The sequence below is a fragment of the Podarcis gaigeae genome (assembly GCF_964106915.1).
Source record: "Podarcis gaigeae genome assembly, chromosome: 10".
Taxonomy (NCBI): Eukaryota; Metazoa; Chordata; class Lepidosauria; order Squamata; family Lacertidae; genus Podarcis; species Podarcis gaigeae.
The window spans coordinates 34,276,497-34,297,099 of record NC_139686.1 but is presented as its reverse complement, the minus strand read 5'-3'; the positions used below and the strand labels follow the sequence as shown (position 1 = coordinate 34,297,099).

General features: G+C 39.4%; 1 protein-coding gene across 8 annotated transcripts in view; it reads right to left on the bottom strand.

Annotated features, from left to right (window-relative positions):
• Nucleotides 1–20,603, bottom strand: part of ANKS1B (ankyrin repeat and sterile alpha motif domain containing 1B) — a 319,748-nt gene that overhangs the window by 222,458 nt on the left and 76,687 nt on the right. For all 8 annotated transcript variants that reach the window (XM_083698562.1, XM_083698555.1, XM_083698567.1 and 5 more), the window contains one exon: nt 6,759–6,924. In XM_083698562.1, coding sequence (XP_083554688.1) covers nt 6,759–6,924 — 166 coding nt within the window. The remainder of the gene's footprint in view (nt 1–6,758; nt 6,925–20,603) is intronic.

Sequence of the window (20,603 nt, the reverse complement as noted above, 5' to 3'; positions counted from 1 at the left end):
CATTGGTTTGAAGAAATCAAAGGGGGAAATGCTGCATAATTATAGGTGTTTAAATTTGATCAAAGGCATGCACTAAAAAAAAAAAATGACTGCCAATGCAATTAGGGATATGCAAACAGCTTTCTAAGTGAAAGTGTTGTGCCAAAAGTAAACCACACATTAAGCTGATTCACACACATGCTAAGCCAAACTTGGGCTTATTGAAACTGCGTAAACATATAGACTCCAAGAATTATTAGCAGCGTTGCCAGATAACTGACTTGGTTTCTACAACATGCTAAGCCATCCATGTGAGCATGGATGGTCCTAAAGAGGAGCACAAAACCACCTTCCCTCCCTGGTACTTTTTACTGCTTGAGCTCGGGTGGTGTTGGGACTGTTTTGTTGTTGTTGTTGCTGCTGTTGTTGCTGGTAGTCTTTTTGTATCTTTATTTTAGATCTTTTATGTTTTATTTATTGTTTATGACTACTTTTGTTATGTTGCAGTTACGTATTTTTCACATTGTGAGCTGGCTTGAGCATGGTTTGAACTCTGGAAAGGTTACCTGCAAATAAAATTATGTATGTATGTCTGAATGTACTGCTGCACTGTGCTAAGCCAAGCCAATGTCATCTGAATGGGGACTTGTGATGAAGTAGTCCCACACTTGCTTCAGCTTGTGGTTAGTGAGCAGACAACTTTACCAAGAATATTGGTTTCCATGATATGCAGAATGGTAGGGAAAAGGGATGGGGAGGACTAAGGCAGATGCAAGCTTCTTTGTTGACACTTTTCCTTTGTGGCATAAATCAAATAATCAAAAGTGTTGGTATAAGGTTGCCATCTTTTCAATATAGCAGGTTACAGTCACAGAAACCAGTCATTGTGAAAACTGAGGATTAAGAAAACCCACTAAACACCACACTGTCTTAAAACAGTAGTTGGCAGTACCTGATGATTTGGGATTGATAGAAATTACACCACATAACTTGTGACTCCACAAGTCAAACAGCCCACCAGCCATGTATAATGGCATACCAGGAGCTCAATAAAGCTTCTGTTTTCATGGAACTGCAAAATCTAGAGGTGGGAGGTTTTAAATAACCTGGCAAGAAACAATAGAGAAGGGGAACGTATTTCAAAAGTGCCTGATTACCTCCAGCAGTTCCCTTGAAAAAACAATTTCAGGTGCTCATGAGGAAAAGTTGTTGGACTCAAAATATATTAAGCTTTCATAAACTGAATTCTCTTTATGGTGCCATTTTCTTCTATTTCCTTCTCTCTATCTTACTTGTCAGACAATATAGTACACTGCTGATGAGCTGTCTTCAAATTGTTGAACCATTTGTGTGGGTATTTCCGAAACTAATATTGAACCAAACCTCAGTCAATCTGGGAGCAATGTCAACTGACCAATTCCAGTGTGAAACTTGAGAGAGTCCAACCCCAATGTGAAAATGGTCCTCCACCATCCATTTCACAGAAGTGGCTAGTGAACCAACCACATCTTTCGCTCCCCTCTCCCAAAGAAAAACAGAGACAGAGAGTTTATCTTCCTGTTATTGAAGAGCAGATCCATTCCTCTCCTGATCAACCTGTCCCTATGAAATAATTTATGTTCATTTTGTAAACATGTTTGATTCCCTTCACATGCTGCTTATATACTAGAGAGAGGATGAGTTGGTGGAAGGTGTTTTGCACATAGACTGTGCATTTTAAAATTGTACACGGCAGACTGTTGCCAAGGACTAGAAGTGCTGGGGGCAGGTTGCAGCAAGGAGCTGCCTTCCTACCACGGTGCTGCTTTAGTCTGTAAGTAAAAAATAAAATAAGTGGGGGGGGGGGAGGGATATAAGCTGGCAGCTTTAATGTAGAGCAGAATTTTGCATAGTTCATATGCTGAAGGGGAGAAAATTACAATGGCCACAATTCAGAGTAGCAAATATGGGTATTTCTGGATCTGACAGACAGCAAAAATATTACTAGAAAGAACTGAAAGAGCAGATGGAAGATCCAAAGATGGAACCAAAGGGTAACAGAAAATAGAAAACAGATTGCATTTATTGTTTTGAATTATTTGTTGTGCTGTACAAAATGGAATCCCTACTGTTGTTCTGAACAGGAATGTAAATACATAACTGAATAGCTATAACAAGCCTGATATTGTCTCTGCAAGTTATTTGGGGGTGGTGCTTAGAATTAATTACAAGTGAAATGCATTCTAGCGGCAGGAGGGAGTCTGCTTAGTTTGTTTTTCTTCTCATATAAAAAAGTATAAGCATGAGGATTACCAACCTCATCTTTCCCCTCATCTTTCACCTGCAGAAACAGATCCCGGAATTGCTTAGTAATGTCAGCCAACTGTCTGGAATAACAATTCTCATTACGTACTAATGAGGGGGAATAATTCATTTCCTGAGTAATTTGTAAATACCCAGTGGAGCATTCCAAACAATGCTACACTATATTCATTTCAAATTCTAGAAAGTCTTTGGAACACAAAGTAGAATACATTTAGAAACTATGGGTGATGTTGATTGTTAATCATACTCAGAATAGAGACCAACTGAAACCAATGGGCCATTGTTTTCAATAGGTCTACTCCAAGAATGGTTGATGTTAAACACCACCCAACAATGATTAAAATACAATTAATAATAAGCCTACAATACAATATCTGTAGCATTCAATGGGTTTGGGAAGGTGCAGTTGCACTTCTGACACAACGAAGTATTCTGTGAGTTTGGGAAGGGCACTCACTGTGTAAGGAAACCTTGCAACAGGTCTGTCCTAATACCAGGGAGCAGTAGGAGTCAGGATAACATCAACATATATATTGGGGGGGGGCAGATCACCCTGAGTTTTAGAAGCTTTTGGGGAGGTCGCTGCCACCAATCGCTCAAACACCTGCCCACTCGCCTCACTGCAACCACCAATCACCCGTCCACTGCTGATCACCCGCAAACCTCACTCCAGCTTCAAATCACACACCTGCTTGCGGCAGGCAACCCCCCCTGCATTCACTATCCATGTATAAGACGACCCCCAACTTTTGCCTTTTTATTTTTTAGCAAAAAACTGTGTCCTGGAAAAATACAGTAGTAGTGGTTTTGTGGGTGTGGGTGTGTGTATGATCAACAACTCTGCATAGCAGATGGGACTTGCCTTGCAGAAAAGAGTAAGGTTCTCACTTTCCTACTTAAATAAGGAGAGGACCATACCCAGAGAAGCAAGGGGAGACATGTCTCTTTAACAGACACTACAACGTCAGTATTAAAATATGGTTAAAGAACAACAGCAGAGAACACATACAAGCATTTAATAAAGCACCCAAGGAATAAAATGCCTGAAGAAAGAACTTCCCTAATGGCTTCTAAAATATACAAGAAGGCAATCTGGTAGGCCCCATTACAGAGTGTGTTCAATTATTGCAACCATAAAACAAGACCTACTTTGAGCGTTAGAGGAAAGATCACACATAAGACCCGAGTGAGTTTTCCTTGCAGACCTTAAAGCTGGAGCATTGGTACAATTACTTGTACTCATGCGCTCCTTCTGCTCTTCCTTCATTCTTTCAGTCTGATTCAATTAATTCTTTCTATTTGACTCAAAACTCAGCTTGCAAATTCAGCAGTAACAACAAGCTAACAAGATTGCAAACCATGGTTTGAAGCAGGTTTGCAATTCAGTTTGTGTGTTTGTGCCAAAGCGAAAGCAACTCATTGAATCATAATGTGTTAAGGAAGCACATGAGCACATGGCTCATCTGTTGGCATCTGTCTGTCTTGAGAGACAATGAGTACGCCTCTGGGGGTGAAATCTAACTGCTGCATTAGCAGCACTGAAGTGACCTCCCCAGGGCGCAAGCTGCATTGAGGTCCCAAGCTGCCCAGGCAACAATACCCCTCTCTTGGCCTCATTGACATGGTCCAAAGAAAAGTAGAGCAATACATTTGGCACCATCTTGGCTGCAGAAGCTGCTGGAAGGAGGCATGCAAGGGGCCATCCAACTGTCTTAGGGACTCCACTCTGGATTGGTGTAGGGTTTACTCCTTAGCGCACCAGACCATGGTATAGTTTGCTGCTGTGTCTGCTGCATGTCTTTGTATGGAAGGCCATCCAGTTTGTCTGCAGTTGTCACTGCCAAATTCTTTGGCCCTTTCCCACAGCAAGGATTTATAAAATCCAGAAATGCATGGCAAGTGAAGAATGTCAATGCAGAGGAGGCCATTTCTTTACAAACTTTTGTTCTGTGTAATATAAAGAATAAAGGTATGTGCTTTTGGTGGGAAGGAATAAAGACTGAAATGTGAATAAATTGAAAATAGTTTTTCTTAGACGAGGAATGTGTGTGTGTGCACTAATGCACAAACTAAATTTTCTGCAAATCAAGCAACATTTACAGCTTGTATTTTGTTTATAAAAACAAACACACACATATCTGAATAATAAAAGTATGTTTTCAAAATATTTGGTTGCTTTTCAGTCACTAAATCCACCAGCTAATTATTCCCTATCATCACCCAAAATGATTAAGCTTTACTTCTTTACAGCTGCCAGATAGTTATCACTTTAGTGATACAATTACTTTGCATCTAGGGTACCTCAGATTTATTAAATCCTGTAACTTTTCAAAGGATGATTGATTTCTCAGCCTCACAAATCAAGAATACATTATGTTTATATATATATATATATATATATATATATATATATATATAACCAGAATTAATTTGTCACAAAGTGAAAACATGCAAATTAATAGGCCTAATAGAAGTGTCTAGAAGAGGTTATGCAGGTGCTGCTCTGGAACTGGAAAATATTGTAAGTAGGGCAACATCTTTCATGAAGGAAAGGCAACTGAATTATTAACTTAAGGGTCGGATGGGAGACAAAATGCTTTAAACAGGAGTTGTTTGGTTTTTTAAAAATCAAGGCTTACTTTAAGCCTCCTCAATACACAGTAAAAAAGTGAAAATAAAAATTCACTTTCTAAGTAACTCCTCTATGCAACCACCTTCTACCTAAATTGTGACCAAAACACAGGTACGCAAGCAAAGGAAGTCAAGCACCCCAACCCCCATGACACTAATCTCTGTGAAATAAGAGGCATTTGTGTTTAGACCTCCAGTAACAGAAGCACAGGTAAATAAAGCCTGCATCCAGTGATAAGGTAATACATATCTAAATCCATTAAAAGGCTTATGAAGCAGAGGACAGTCATTCCATCTATTTGTGGCTAGATTACATTTTGCAATTCCAGTAATATAAGGGGCATGGTAACTTAGAAAGAAACTCAGTAAATGCAATGACAGCCACCATTTTGAAATATAGTACCATATTAAATGCCAATACAGTGATACCTCGGGTTAAGAACTTAATTTGTTCTGGAGGTCCGTTCTTAACCTGAAACTGTTCTTAACCTGAGGTACCACTTTAGCTAATGGGGCCTCCCGCTGCTGCCACCATGCGATTTCTGTTCTCATCCTGAAGCAAAGTTCTTGACCTGAGGTACTATTTCTGGGTTAGCGGAGTCTGTAACCTGAAGCGTCTGCAGCTCGAGGTACCACCGTATGTCAAGCTCAGTAACAAACAGGGCAGTACTCAAACTGATCCTATGAGAAAGGATTGCCCCAGAACAGTCCCAGACTTACTGTTGCTGCCTCATTCCATCCTCATCCCACAAACACAGCATCACCACCAGGAGAATACCACTGCCTCCACCCACCGCCGGCCAATACACCATGGCATCTTTGGTTATTTACTCTTGGGTAGTGCCACTATCACTTTCCCTTTTAGCCTACCTACATCCAGGTGAGAAAGAAAGCCAGGCTTGCAGTGTTTATAGTGGTCTGAAGGGGGCTGGATATATTTTCCAGGCTCCTGCTTTGCTTGCAGGAAGCTGGAGTTCAATCTGTCATTACCCCAACTCTCCTTGAAAGTATAGAGCAGGGACAAACTGGCAAGGCAAGCAAGCAAGACCATGGCCTGAGGCTAGGAAACTACTTAACCAACTACTGAATTTCAATCAACGGAAGGGATTTCTTTAAGTAAGTATAATTAGTATGTATGATCCGACGAAAACCAGCAGCGGAATGAAAGGGAAGTGCTGCTGTGGCCGCATTTGAGCGGCTAAACCCCACCCCAAGCCTCCACCTGATTGGTTGGCTGCATGGGGGCGTGGCACAACAGCCAAGCCAGCTGGGCAGGGGCTGGAACGCCCCCTGCCAACGCAGGAAATGGCTCCTGCTCACAATTTCATACCGAGTCAGATCAATTGTCCATCTAGTTTCTACACTGAGTAGCAGCAGTTCTCTGGAGTTTCAGGAAGTCAATCTTTTCCAGCCTGCCTTGCCAGTTTCTGCATGCAAAGCAGATGCTCTAAGATTGAGCTATTGCTGGTGGGGGGAAGAGCATATATTCACAAAGGTAGTCTTAACAAATTACCGATTATTTCCAGCTGACATGCAAATAGTGTGGGCCATGCCAGGTGAATCACGGAATCAAGAAACAGGAACAGTGGAAAACTTACTCCATTAACTCTGGGCATTCAATGGGAAATGCTGGCCTGGGAGGAAAGGGAACCACGAATCAGATGAAGCCAGCATCCCCTGAGATTCCTCATGCGCAGAGAAGGGAATTTGTATTTGCTTCCCACTGTGGGCACATAGTATCTATCCATCCGTCAAAGAAGTGCATAGCACATTATTAATCAAAATGTGCGCACCACATAATGGCAGAATGCACTGATTGTAAGAGAAAATACTACTGCATTTACCTGTCTTTGAGGAATGTCCTCTTGCTATTTCTAAAGAACAGGGCTTCTTTGTAACTGTCGTATCCAGAAAATCACAGAGATCATTCTCATTTTCTACAGGAAATGCCTCAGAAGCAGCAGATGGCACTGCTTCCAGTGTATAACTCCTCTTCTTTGGAAAGGACTCCTGAAATAAAGAAATATAGCTTTTTAATTTAAAAAAATGGCCCTTCTGAAGACAGCAAAAGTGTGTAAATGAATGTGTGTATGAGTGAGTGAGTGATGTTAATAATTGGAAGTTCTTCTAAAAGTACCAGATAAGGAAGCAATTATATACATGCCTATTCAAAGTCAGAAGTAAATCCCATTGAGTTCAATAGGGCTTAATCTCATAATAATCCTATGCATATCTAACCAGAAGTATGTCTCATTGAGATAATTCTGACTCTCAGATAAGTGTGTATAGGTTTGCCGCTTAAAAATACTGCATATTATTTTCCTTTTGGAAATAATTTCTAGCAATTGTTAAAATAATATTTTCCCTCAAAAAGGAATTCATGGTTAATTCTTATAACAAGGATAGAAAAACCAGCTAGCTGTCCAAACATTATCATGAACATTATTATTGTTATACTACATTGCATTCTTAAAGATCATACTATATTATTTTTACAGTAGTGTGCACAATGCTTTATGTAGTTCCATATGCAAAAAGTTCCTACCCTCAAGAAGCTAAATTTGTAGTGTAGATTTTGACCATATGGAAGACAACAGAGGGAGAGGAGGGGAAAAAAACTATGTTAAAATCTTTTAGCATGTTTCGTTATTCCTACATCCAAGTAAAAAGTGATATTTTTCCAATATTATTGACAGTTTGTAAAGGTTATTTCCTCAGCTGATATAAACAGGACTTCTGGGCAACAATGATAGAACAGGGTGGATACAGCACATTTTTAATAAATCTGTTAGCTGTTGTCTTATGATTGAGTAATATACCTAAAATCAAATCCTGACTTTCATTAGAGTCTAATTTTAGTCAATTAGAGATGATTCAGCCTTCAATCTCTACAAACTAATCTGAAATGTCAGAGCTGTCCAAATTTACATGCAGAATAAAGCTGTGCATATGACTGTATCAGTTACTTAGCACTGAACAGTTGAAACAATAGCAAAAAGCTGTATAGTGTGTCCTGAATATTGAAAGTGTTATCATTAATAGTGCTCTAGGGCAGTGGGTAAGAATCTGGGTCCCCCACTAGAATAATCGGGCCACTAGATGTTTAAATCAGTAGATGGCCCTAACCAAACAACATCCTCTGAGTCCCCATCTGCAATATGAGCACAGTGATACTAGCTTGCCTTACAGAAGTGTTGCAAAGATTATGTATGGGATATAATCTCAACAATCATAAAAATGTTAAGTATTAAAATAACTATGAATTGTATGAAAAATTAGTCCCTTTTTCTGTTCTGAACCTACTGATGATCAGTTTTATTGGGTTCTAGTACTATGGTATGCACATTCTAGTTGGAGGGAGGGAGAGAAAGTGTCTCTCCACACCATTGATAAGTGCCAGTCATTACCATACAGTATTAATAATCATTTTTTTAAATAGCCTATCCCAAAAAACCTTTAGACTTTCTTCATAGGGAATGTGCTCCACACCCCAATCATTGTGGTTGTTCTTTTCATAGCTTTTCTAATTCTATTTTCTTTTTGAGATGCCTGGGACTGTACACTGTATTCCATGATTATGGATTTATATAAGTGTTTTCCAATACCAACATTCCCCCCCCCCCAAAAAAAAAATCTCTAGCATGGACTTTGCATTTTTCACAGCTGCCACATATTGGGTTGACATTTTCATTGAGCTACCTTTGGTAGCTGTTATAAGTTCAGATCCAATGTATATGTTATGGATGTGATTGAGCAACTAATGTGTTTTTTTAAAAAAACTACCACTGTGTACATTCATCATACTTCATGGAGAATGTGCATAGGGTCTGTCCGTGAACAAGAGATTGTGCACATTTCTTAGTCAATATACATATGTTCCAACATGCCTTAAAGAATATGCAAATCTCAACAGGATTGTATACATTCTCGGGACATTCTAGATAATTTCCAATGGGCCTTGAGGGATGTGCATGCTCAACTATTTTTGCACATTCTGTGTGCAATATGCACAATATGCAGATTTCTCAGTAAACGTGTTGCAGACTCCTTTCTGCAGTACATGTCTGCTATAATGCACTTCAGACACTCAACACACATTACTCCAACATATATACAAAGCAGAATTTTTAAAATAAATATGCATCACTTCACTTTACACTCATTTGCCATTTTTTTGCCCATTCACTTGTTCTGACAGACCTTTTGGAGCTCTTTACAGTGTGCTTCAGTTTTCCCTTTTCTGAATAATTTGCTCTAATTTGCAAACCCAACCACTTCACTGCTCAGCCGTCCACTCCAGATAAATAGCAATCGTCCTACTACAGAAATCAGTGGGTGAAGCTTTTCAAGGCAGAGGCAAGATCACATGCTAATTGCTGCTGATCAAGCCCACTATTCGAGGCACAGTAGGAAGAACTCCTTCAAAACTGGGAGGGAACTCTAAGTTTGGAAGTAACTTATTTAAAAACAATACACCTCAAAGCTCTGGGAAAGCAATAATACTTTAAACAAATTTGCCCAGAGTCAGAGCACGCCATGGATAAGAGGCACTACATTTCAGTTACTAAGGGAAATTAGCAAAAACAACTAGCCCTATTCTGGGTTCAGAATAAAGTTGTCTAATGCTACCAAAATGGCACTGTGAAATAAAATGGTATTACAGCTTGAATGGTCAAAATGCAAACAAACAAACAAACAAACAAACAAACAAACAAACAGAAACAATATGCAAATTGAAACATTGCCATCCTTCAAAATACAAACCATTCTGAATTTTGCAATGCAGTTCTCCAGTGAACAAAAATACTTACACTCAGGTGAAGGGTGCATAAAAATGCATATATTGGTGAAAATAACTTACAAATATGCATTATATTAGGGGGAAATTGTGTTGCAAACATGTATATAAGGCAAAACTGCACACAAATGTGTATATTAGGAGAGATGAATTTTTTAAAAATTCACAAACTGATGAGGAAATGTGGAGAACTGAAAGACTGGAAAAATAAGAAACGGAAAGAGATTTGCCAATTACTAATCACAAAACTACACATGGGGGGCTCATATGGTTGCTGACGTAGAGCAACCTCTCAAACAGACACTCTTTAATTCACTTGGATGAGTTCCTGCTTCTACTCAAGAATCTTCCCATCTTTTCAGTTCTTATGAGAAACATCACCAGAACGTGTATGCTGACACCTAATATATTCAAGTGTGCAAGGTATCCTTTGTCTCTGTCTGCCCTCTGCCCGAATTAGTCATACCCTTTGGCTAGCCATCCCCCAGATTTCATCTTACAGAGGATCACTGAACCATGCCTGAAAAGAACTCCTGTTGGAGTTCTAATAAGCAAGCATATTACTAGGGCTACACCAAGGCCTGGGGCACTCAGTCTATATGGTTCCTGAAAGCACTCACCTGGAAGCAGAAATGAGCCAATGTGAAGGAATGTAACTTAATAGCTAAATTTGGAAGTGCAATGTGGCAAACTTAGAGAATAAAGCTGGCTTTATATATATACATTTTCTAAAGTGACCAAAGTATTTTCACTGCTTGTTAACATAGGATGCAGTCCTAAACACACTAGCTTGTAAGGCCCACTAAACATAATGTGTCTTTTATTTTATTTTTTAAATAAACATGCTATAATGAGAATCCCAGCTTTAAGACAACCTAAATCATTCTTTTCCCCAAAGGAGGTATTTTCTGCAGCTTAAATATTTGCATACTCTTTTTTTCCATCAGAACTGGACAAGATGAGCTCTCTTATCTATTTTGTAGTATCTCATAATCTCTAGAACAAAATACAGGAAAAACTCTGCATACTAGCTCCTATGCAACACCAAGTGACCATGACACTCTACTTCGACTCTGAGATAATGGAATAGAAATACAAGCCCACCACCATCAAATACACATATGGGAGAGGGAGAGAGAAAAGTTAACTTGTCTGCACAATAACCCTGTGAAGGCTCTTATGATAAATACATTTTGCAGTTTAAGATCGCATGATAACAGACAGGTTGACAGTGCTATCTATAGCTAGGTATTAAAATTGGGAGTAAGTAAAGTCATGTGCATAGATCTGATTAGGATAACAAGGCAATTTTCCAAAAGCAGGTTCAGTGAAGGTATGTTTTTTGGGAGTGACAATAATAGCTTTGTAACACAGAGAGCAGCCCTCTATGCACTGACTGCAACAAAATATTTCAGGAAAAAGGAGTTAGATTGTGGTAATTCAGAGGTTTAATTTGAAATCAAGCTGGATTTAAGTTTGTTGGTGTCTCCTGAAACCTCTCACATCGTGGATGCTGGTTCATATTATGGATTTGTGATCTGTATTATTCTATTGGTACTGTTGCTGTAGGTTTGGCTAGAACAATAAACTTATATTATTTTGTAATAATAAAAGGGTTGTGTGAAAAATTACCTGAAGGAGCATCTCCACCCCCATCATTCAGCCCAGACACTGAGATCCAGCTCCGAGGGCCTTCTGATGGTTCCCTCACTGCGAGAAGTGAGGTTACAGGGAACCGGGCAAAGGGCCTTTTTGGTGGTGGCGCTCGCCCTGTGGAATGCCCTCCCATCAGATGTCAAGGAAATAAACAACTGACTTTTAGAAGACATCTGAAGGCAGCCCTGTTTAGGGAACTTTTTTCTGTTTGTGTCTTACTGTGTTTTTATTTTTTGTTGGAAGCCACCAGTGTGGTTGGGGCAGCCCAGTCAGATGGACAGGGTAAAAATAAAACAACATCAACAACATTTTATGTCATATAATTTCTAAACTTCTTCATAGTTGTTACCCCATTTTGTTCATATAAGCAGGTAAACCGCCAATACAGCAAAATGTTCCTTGAACCTGCAGTGCTACAACCCCCAGGACATCAGAGAACAAGGCAGAAGAGACTTCCCTGGAATAAGTTTAATTGAACAAACATCCACAGGATTGCTACGTATGCCACAAAAGAGGGGCTGCTGGGCTACAATCTGTACAAGGTTTCTATCATTTGACAATTGTTCTTTTTAATCCTCTGGAAACATATTTTTAAAGTTGCTGAAACAACTAAATGAAACTTAGTTTAAAAAGAGCACATACATGTGCAAGTTCAGACAACCTGATTTTAGGAAGATGAAGGCCTGGAAGGAATCATTTGTACATTTTCTCACCACCGTTTTAGGGTTACCAAGGGCATAAAGGATGACTTCAAGGTCTGGCTTGCCTTTTTGCCAAATTTCAGAGCAGTGTTCTTCTGATAGGATTGACTCAATGTGGAAACAGATCTACAGGCCCAGTACAATGTGTCTGGAAGTCTAGCCTTCAAAATCTTTTTATGTGGCTGCTGGTGTTCTGGCAGGTGGCCTAGAAATCACTAGGGATCTTACATTCATTTATTTGTTTTCCATTCAGTTCTAGCGGCTATCTGTATCTGGCAGGGAAGTGGGGAATTTAGGAACAAAAATATACAATTCTAGTGTGACAGCCAGGCAATGTTGTAGGTTATAAACAGTTGGTCTTCCCAGTCTGAGGGTCATGCAGCTTGTAAAGTAATATGTGCTGATATGCTTGTCATTTCAAATCTCTTTTTCAGTTTGTCACATTTTGGGGAGGACAATGACATAGCACATGCCTTTTATTGCTTTCAGAATAAAGAGATACATATTTTTGTACCTCTCAGCTGTACCTCTCGACGTTTTGAGCAAACCTCATTGCAGAGAGTGTTACATTTGGTGTCTGACTGTCAATGGCATCCAAGTCACTGCAGAGGCAAGCAATTTTATTATCAAAATGCCTAGCAAACCTGTCACAGCAGGCTTCTGATAGCTGCTGCAACTTCATTCACTGAGGAGATTAAACCCTCCAAATAATGCTAGTGGACAACTATTTGAGGGCACACTGAGGCAGCAAATTAAACTGCACCATCTAGTCTGGTTTTGTGGGATCAGTTCCAGCTTTTGAGACCTGAGAATGTGGATAAGGTACTTGAATGAATAAAATGAATGAATTTGAGGAGCCAAGATGGCAACGGAGAGAGCAGCCTAGTCAGACTCTCCTGCTTTCAGTTAAGCTTTTAAGTAGTTTTTAGCCACTTCTTGGTTTTAAACTCACCGTTCTAAGGTCTTACCAGCTGCTTTATCACCTCATCGCTTCTCTTTGCTTTTAGTTTATTGTTTTATTGTTTTACTGCTCAATCTGTCCTATTGCAACAATGGATGTCTGATGAAGCCTGTTGATGTGAATGACTTGCTGTTTTCTCTACTGGCTAAAAACTTGGATTAATACATTGCTGCGGAGACTTGGTTCTGGCTTGGATAAGGTACTTGCAGAAGTCCTGCTGACCTTGTGCCATCGCTACCCTTACCAGTTTTTACATTCTCTGCTCTTCCTAGAAATTAAACACCACTCCCAACTCATTTGCAAGTATACTATATGCAATAAAGAATGTAGAATCACGCATAAGCAAGGGGAAGGAGGAGGAGGAGGAGGAGGAGGAGGGAGAAGGAGGAGGGAGAAGGGAGAAGCCTTGTCCAGAAATGGTCATAGTTGACATATCAGGAGAAGATGCTAAAAGACACTCTTACCTACTGTAGCCTCCAGGAACAAATGAGAAACAAAAAGCATCACAGATATGTATCTGCTCCATTGGGGGACTGTAATCCCATCTAGAACAACCAAATTACCCAGTTCTTGAACCACCTTCCCACATAACCTTCATCCACAACACTCAGATGTAACAGAGAAATAGAACTGGGTATCAATAGCATACTTGTAGCACCATGTTCCAAATCTCCTAATTACCACTCCCAATGGCTTAATATAGATACCAAACAGCACTGGGGACATGATTGCACGCTGCTCTCTTGCTCTTAACAGTTTTCTGCTAAGCAAAGTGAATATTGACATTGCCAAGTTTAAATGGGTGGCTGAAAAGGAAAACAAAACTACAAGGGGAACACTTTCACTATTTTGTTCTTATTAAAATTAAGAAGAGGCACTTTTGCTGAAACTCTTATGTATATTATGAGCAGCATGTTACAGCTCAGTTTGTTATCCTATCATTTCTATGTGCATATTTAGGGAATACATTCCACATCTGCTTTTTTATTTTAAAAATATGTGTGAGAAACATAATACAGTTTTCAGTCAAGTCATCTGAATATTTTGATCAGTCTTTTATGCTTCTCAACAAACACAAACAACTATTATTAAATGGCTAGAAGTAAAATAAGAATAAGCAGCATAAGCATTTCTTCTCCTGCAAAGAACCTGTGCATGTAATAAGAGGGGGGGCAGCAGAGCTGGGGAAGAATGGGATGCTGAATTATTGAGCCATAAGAAGAAGAGGAGGAGGAGTTTGGATTTGATATCCTGCTTTATCACTACCCGAAGGAGTCTCAAAGCGGCTAACATTCTCCTTTCCCTTCTTCCCCCAAAACAAACACTATGTGAGGTGAGGGGCTGAGAGACTTCAAAGAAGTGTGACTAGCCCAAGGTCACCCAGCAGCTGCATGTGGAGGAGCGGAGATGCGAACCCAGTTCCCCAGATTACGAGACTACCGCTCTTAACCACTACACCACACTAGCTCTAAGAGCTTTAAAGTTATTGAGGGTTGCTTTTCCAGCATTTTATCTTCCTAATGCATGAGAATTCTGTTCTTCGTAAAATCAAGACAATTTGTCATATCAATATGATATTTGAAACAAGGAATCTATCTAGTAAGGGGTATATTTGGACCTAGTTCCAAAAAAAACCCCTAATGAATGCTGGCATATTCTGACTTCATTCCAAAAAAGTCTAATAAAGACTGGCAAAGTCACAGCAGTTTAAATTTTTGGTGGTGAAGAGCAGCCATTCCACATCTGCAATCCCCCCTCTATCTCCACAGCACCAAATCATATCTACACCTTTTCATTTGGGCAATTTAAATTATGGCAGAAATTCAAGGATATTGCCAGGGCATGCTTTCTGTTGACGTAGTGGAAATTAATTATTATAAGGTTTGAAGTTCCTATTTGAATCTGTCATTTAACTAAAGGCAAGTATTGTCACCCATGTCTGTTTGGCAGATGGAAGCTTCTCTGGTGGAACCCGCTCCCCAAAATAAAAATAGCAATTTCATCACCAGGCTCTAGCAGTGATAGATTGGGGGGGGGGGGAGCTGCTACATCTGTGTATGTGTGTGTGTAAAAGAGAGAGGGAGATGCAGTATAAGAGTGTGTTTTGCATATGCTGGTGCAAATGTGGGATCTGCTCTTGCATCTGTTTGTACATAACTGCATCTGACAGGCTGCTGAGTTCCCCTCTGCCCAGTTATTATATGCAATAGGCTATTATGCATCTTTTCACAGAAGTATGTGTGATGTATGGCTACATAAAGTCAAAGGCCACCTAACTCTACTCTGACCCTCTGTTTTTCTTTATATAGTATAGATACATTAGTAGTCAAATGCTATACAGGTGGTGACCATTTTGAGGGCATCCAATTGAGGCACCATTCATGCACATAGAATCGTAGAATTGTAGAGTTGGAAGGGACTCCAAGGATCATCTAGTCCAAACCCCTGTAATGCAGGAATATGCAGCGGGCTCATACGGGGATCGAACCCACGACCTTTGCAATATCAGCAGCCACCTGGACCAACTTTCCAATCTGGAAGGAAAGGATTTGTGCCTTAATTTGTTTTAGGGAAAAACAATTTCCCTATTATTGGATTTTCAATTTAGGGGTAATAATAAGATTTAATCTTTATTTAAATTGTGAATGAATAATAGGTATCAAGGCCATGCAAGTTTTCTGATCTACTATGCTGACTGAACGTGGACCACCAGTCATGCACAGCACACCAGTCTGCAGTCTCAGGAAAGCAACAACCACAGGAAGTTTATCAAGTTGCTGGGAAACATCCAGATATGCCTCGTGAGATACATTCCTCATCACGGGTCAAAATCCATGTAAACTTGCATTAGATGATAGCAACTTTAGCAAAACTATCCCTATTTATAATTACAAAGTAAAGCAAATGAAATACTAAACTGATAACAGCATTAACGTGTAATGTCAGAATAGTGTAGGTGGGTTGTTGTTTTTTAAGCCAAGATATTGCCCACTCACATGGATAGCAGGAAGCAGAGACGTGGAGCCATTGCATGAGCCCTGTGATGCTCACAACCTATACGGTATGGAAACGTTGCCAACAAACATTGCCTTGACTAAGGAGGGGTGACAGTTGATCATGCAGAACCTTTCAGTTCAGTTTCCAGCTCTGAGTAGAATGTATGTGAAGGCTGGATAGGCATATCTAGGCAGCTTGATGCGCGACTGTAAAACATGAGGGGATTGTGGTGTCATAGACTGCTAGGCAGGGATTTACTTTGCTTAGCCATTGCAAGGAAGAAGTTCCATATATCTGCTACCACGCAGGGTAGGCTTCCTGGCTGTGGTGCCTTCCTACCAGATTTTGCTGAGAATCTCCCTTGTGTGCTTTTCACAACAGTGTTCTCATGATTGCAAGGAATGCATCATTTTTTCTTCTAAGAAAATGACATAATTAAAAAAACTAAAAACTAAATTGAAATTCATTATAAAGTCTGCATGTTTTTAGAAAAAGAAATGTGTCTCCTTCCTTTAAAATGTAATTAAAATATTTCTATTACTATGGCAACATAAATAATAAATAGCTCTGTGCATAGCTTAGCAAATCATTAAAGAGTAATATTCAGTTAAAGTATTAGCATATTAGTGGTTTAAAAAAAGAAAAAAAGAAATAATCATGTTAGGGCATCATAAACCTTGAGTCAATAATAAGATTATACTTCATGATACTTTTTTTGAAACTTATTATTTGCTATTATTAGACACACAGAGATAAAGCAAAAGGCAAAAACTTCATTTTTGGTATTTCAGAAATATGATACCATAATATGGTTTACCATATTGATCAGCTGCCACCACTGTTTTCTCAAAATTTTAAAAATGTTTTGTGATCCTATGGAAACAATCTGTAGGGCTGTACTGCAAAAAACAAGTTTGCCATATGGAGCAGCCTCCATGCAGATACAGTGCTAAATGGCTTCCACACAGCAGCCTTTCAGTGCAAAATGGGTTTCAACCATGGGTGAATCATATGGGTGAATCATGGGTGAAGCAGAGCAATCCAAACCAAGGCCAGGAAGATGTGGAGTGGTAGATTCACTGCTACACTTGAAGCCTTGCCAGCTCCTGCCAGTCAGCATAGGGAAATTTCCCCACCCCCTTATTTTTTGCTACATCAGTTCCAGTCTGGTGCTGCTGCCCTAGTGGATTTAATGTGGCTATGGCAGTACACACCTACCACCAAACACCCAATTTCAGTGCTGACTGTTGGCCACCGTTTGAGGAAGAATGTGATACTTGAGATTTCTACCACAGTGGAGTCCCCTATCTTTTTAACCCCCTATCTTTTTAACCTCTATATTAGTGACATGAGAACGCCCCTAGCTGAGGCCCAAACCTCCATTCATGCACCCAGGCTTGCAGACTATCGCTGCCCCTTACTATTGTACGCTGACGATGCAGTGATCCTCTCTTATTCTCGAATCGGTTTGAGGAGGGCCCTTAAGATTTTTGCGTTATATTGCCAAACAAATTTACTTACTATTAACCATTCCAAATCTAAAGTCCTAATTTTTTCCAGGAGTCGTAAACTGTATAGATGGGAACTTGAGGGGAAGCCAATTGAACAAGTTTACAAATTTCAATATCTAGGAATTTACTTCCAGTATAATATGGGATGGAAAGCACATATCACATATTTACAAAATAAGGTTAAAGCCCTTATCTATGCTCTATTACGCTTCTTCTTTACTGAGGGGGCTATGCATGTTCCATCCTCCTTAAAAGTTTATAGTGCCAAAGTGGTTGCAACTATGGCCTATGCGGTCCCTTTATGGGGCGCCTTTGTAAACCTCTTGCCTCTGGTGACATTGCAAAATCTTTTTCTAAGACGCCTTTTGAAACTACCCTCCTGTGTAAGCAACTCTGCCATTCGCTTAGAACTTAAGACCCCCTCCCTAGAGATTCTGATGTGGAGACATGCCTTTAATTATTGGCTGTCCCTTTGGCATAAATTGCCAAACTACCATCTTATTCAGTGCCTTTGGAGAGATGAATTCACCAGCCCATGGGCAACAAAAATCCATTCCAAACTGTTATGGAATCTCTCCTTCCGATATACTTAATTTAGATCTAATTACAGCTAAAAAGGTCATCAAAAAAAAGATTGGAGGAGGTAGATTTGCAACAAAATCTTACTACAGGTGGAGGTACATGTTCCCCGATAAATCTGGGCATTACATCTATGTCCCAGATACCTCTATATCTGTCTACTTTATCGGCTGCGTCGCATAGATTCGCATTTGTTAGAGCCAGATTCAATGTGTTCCCCTCAAATGTGCTGAGCAATAGATTTTCTAACGGTAAAACCTCTGTTTTATGCGCATGTGACAACAAATCAATAGAATCCCTCTATCATATCCTGTTTAATTGCCCCTTATACATTGTTCCCCGATCAAGGATCCTGAGTTCAATCATTCTGGAAATTGCTGCTAAACCACCTGAATTACATCTAGCTTATCTGCTCCAGGACATTGACTCTTATAGAAAATTACAGGTTGCTAGATTCCTGATTTCAGTTCCTTCATATAAAAGAGTTCATGGAATGCTGCATGACTATTAAAAATCCAGGAAACTCTATGCACCATCTTTATCTTCAAGGCCATAACATGGTACATCTAGAGATTGTAAGTAATGTGAAGATTATGCGTTGAAATATTTTAGTTGATATTTTAGATTGTAAAATGCTATTTTATCTATTGATTTGTTTTACCTTGTGGCCTTATAGCCGAATAAAGTATTATCTTATACCACAGTGGAGCCTGCCCCCTCACCCAGAGGCACACCTCTTCATCAGTGCCAACATTCACCACCCTAACACACAGCCCTGCCATCAGTATTGGGGGATTAAGACTGCATTCTAAGTAACCAAAGGGGCACACCTCATTTCCTATGAAAGTACTGACAATTGAGTGCTTTTACATACTCCCTTGAAAAGAAAAGGCGTGATTTAAGTGTATCCCCAAACAGTCAAACTACTTTCACATCGCCAACAGTTGGAATTTGATGGGACCTTTGACATACCTTATCAGAATGGCTTGTAGGCCCTCAGGAGAAGATGATGTGGTGGAAAAACAATGCTGAACTCCCTAGTGCTGTAGCTTTTTTTTATATATTTAGTAGGAAACTAGTTTCACTATTGACCTTTAATAGCCATTTTTCTAAATAATTCATTGACTCTGGTGGCACACAATAAACCTTTTTACAACCATCAATATAAATAAAAGCCAAGTAATAAAATGACATAATAGCCAAGCAGAACAACAAAAGCAGGTGTATAGCAAAGCACAGCCAGTAGCCTGAAGAACAGCAAAGAGCTATGTGTGCTAAGTGGATTCCTCCCCCCCCCCCCCGTGCAACTAAAAGTATTACTGGATAACATTTTGAAGGTATTTAAAAATCATAGCACAAGATGAATTAGAAAGCAAAATTTTATCTCTGATCAACCATAGTAACCCAATACTACTACTGCATCAATGATATATCTTTTTTTACTTTTCATCTCTGATTAGAACTCACCTAGAATACACAGACCACTTTACTGGTCCAACAATATCCTACAGTGGAGATGGAATGCTAGAGGTAGCGGGGGTTTTGGGGGGATCGGATTCTAAAATGAATATCATATTGCATGACATAAATAATTTACTGTGTGAACCATCCTGAAAAACAGTCATACGACATCACTGGTTGGAGTATCTTTTTTGTTGGTATAAGTGAGAAAATTGGTTGTCATTTATGTTGCTCAATGATAAAAGTTTTAAAGCATTTTGAAGGAAATTTTCTCTGTGTGGTACGTGATCTAATTTATGTACTTTACAAGGAAAAAAACGTGGGCTACCTGTTTCATAGAGAAATACGAGACAAAATTACATTTATTTTAGGATAACCCTTACTAGCTTATTTCCCTGTTAAATTGCTAGCTACTGCATTTATTATGATGATTACATTTGTTGAATTACTTGCTCATCTGCTGTTTCTGCCAACAGCAGCATCTCCTCATGCAGAAGCCAATCAGCAGGACAGCTAAGTACAAAAGTAACCTCTGTTTTCAGATTCCATTATTTCCAGCATATCCTTTGTCTGAAATCTGGCAAACATGCTGAAGTAGAATGAAAGCCATGGTACTCTTCCTTAAATTGATTAAAATGGACTACTATATTGGCAAGCCATAATATCCATATAAACTTCAAAGTGTACACTGTGAATTCTTGACTTTACAGTAGAATTTCTAACTGCTAGGTAAACTGAAAGTTTGGGAGTCTTTAAGAGTATACCACCCACACATTCAAGCAGCTACTGAGCAACTGAAAAGGGCACTATGTATTCTACCCTGAAGGAATCAGCAGGCAATGATTATACCCTGCTGAAGATTGAGGGAAAATCAGCATAGTGAAAGAGAGCTGAAATTTATTTTAGTGCTTCCTTATATTGATTGTTACTTTCCAAAGAAATTAAGCCAACCATTTTCTTTCATTTGGTACAGTCTGTGATTTATTTAACAGTTGGACATTCCTGATGTAAAGCACATATTCCTT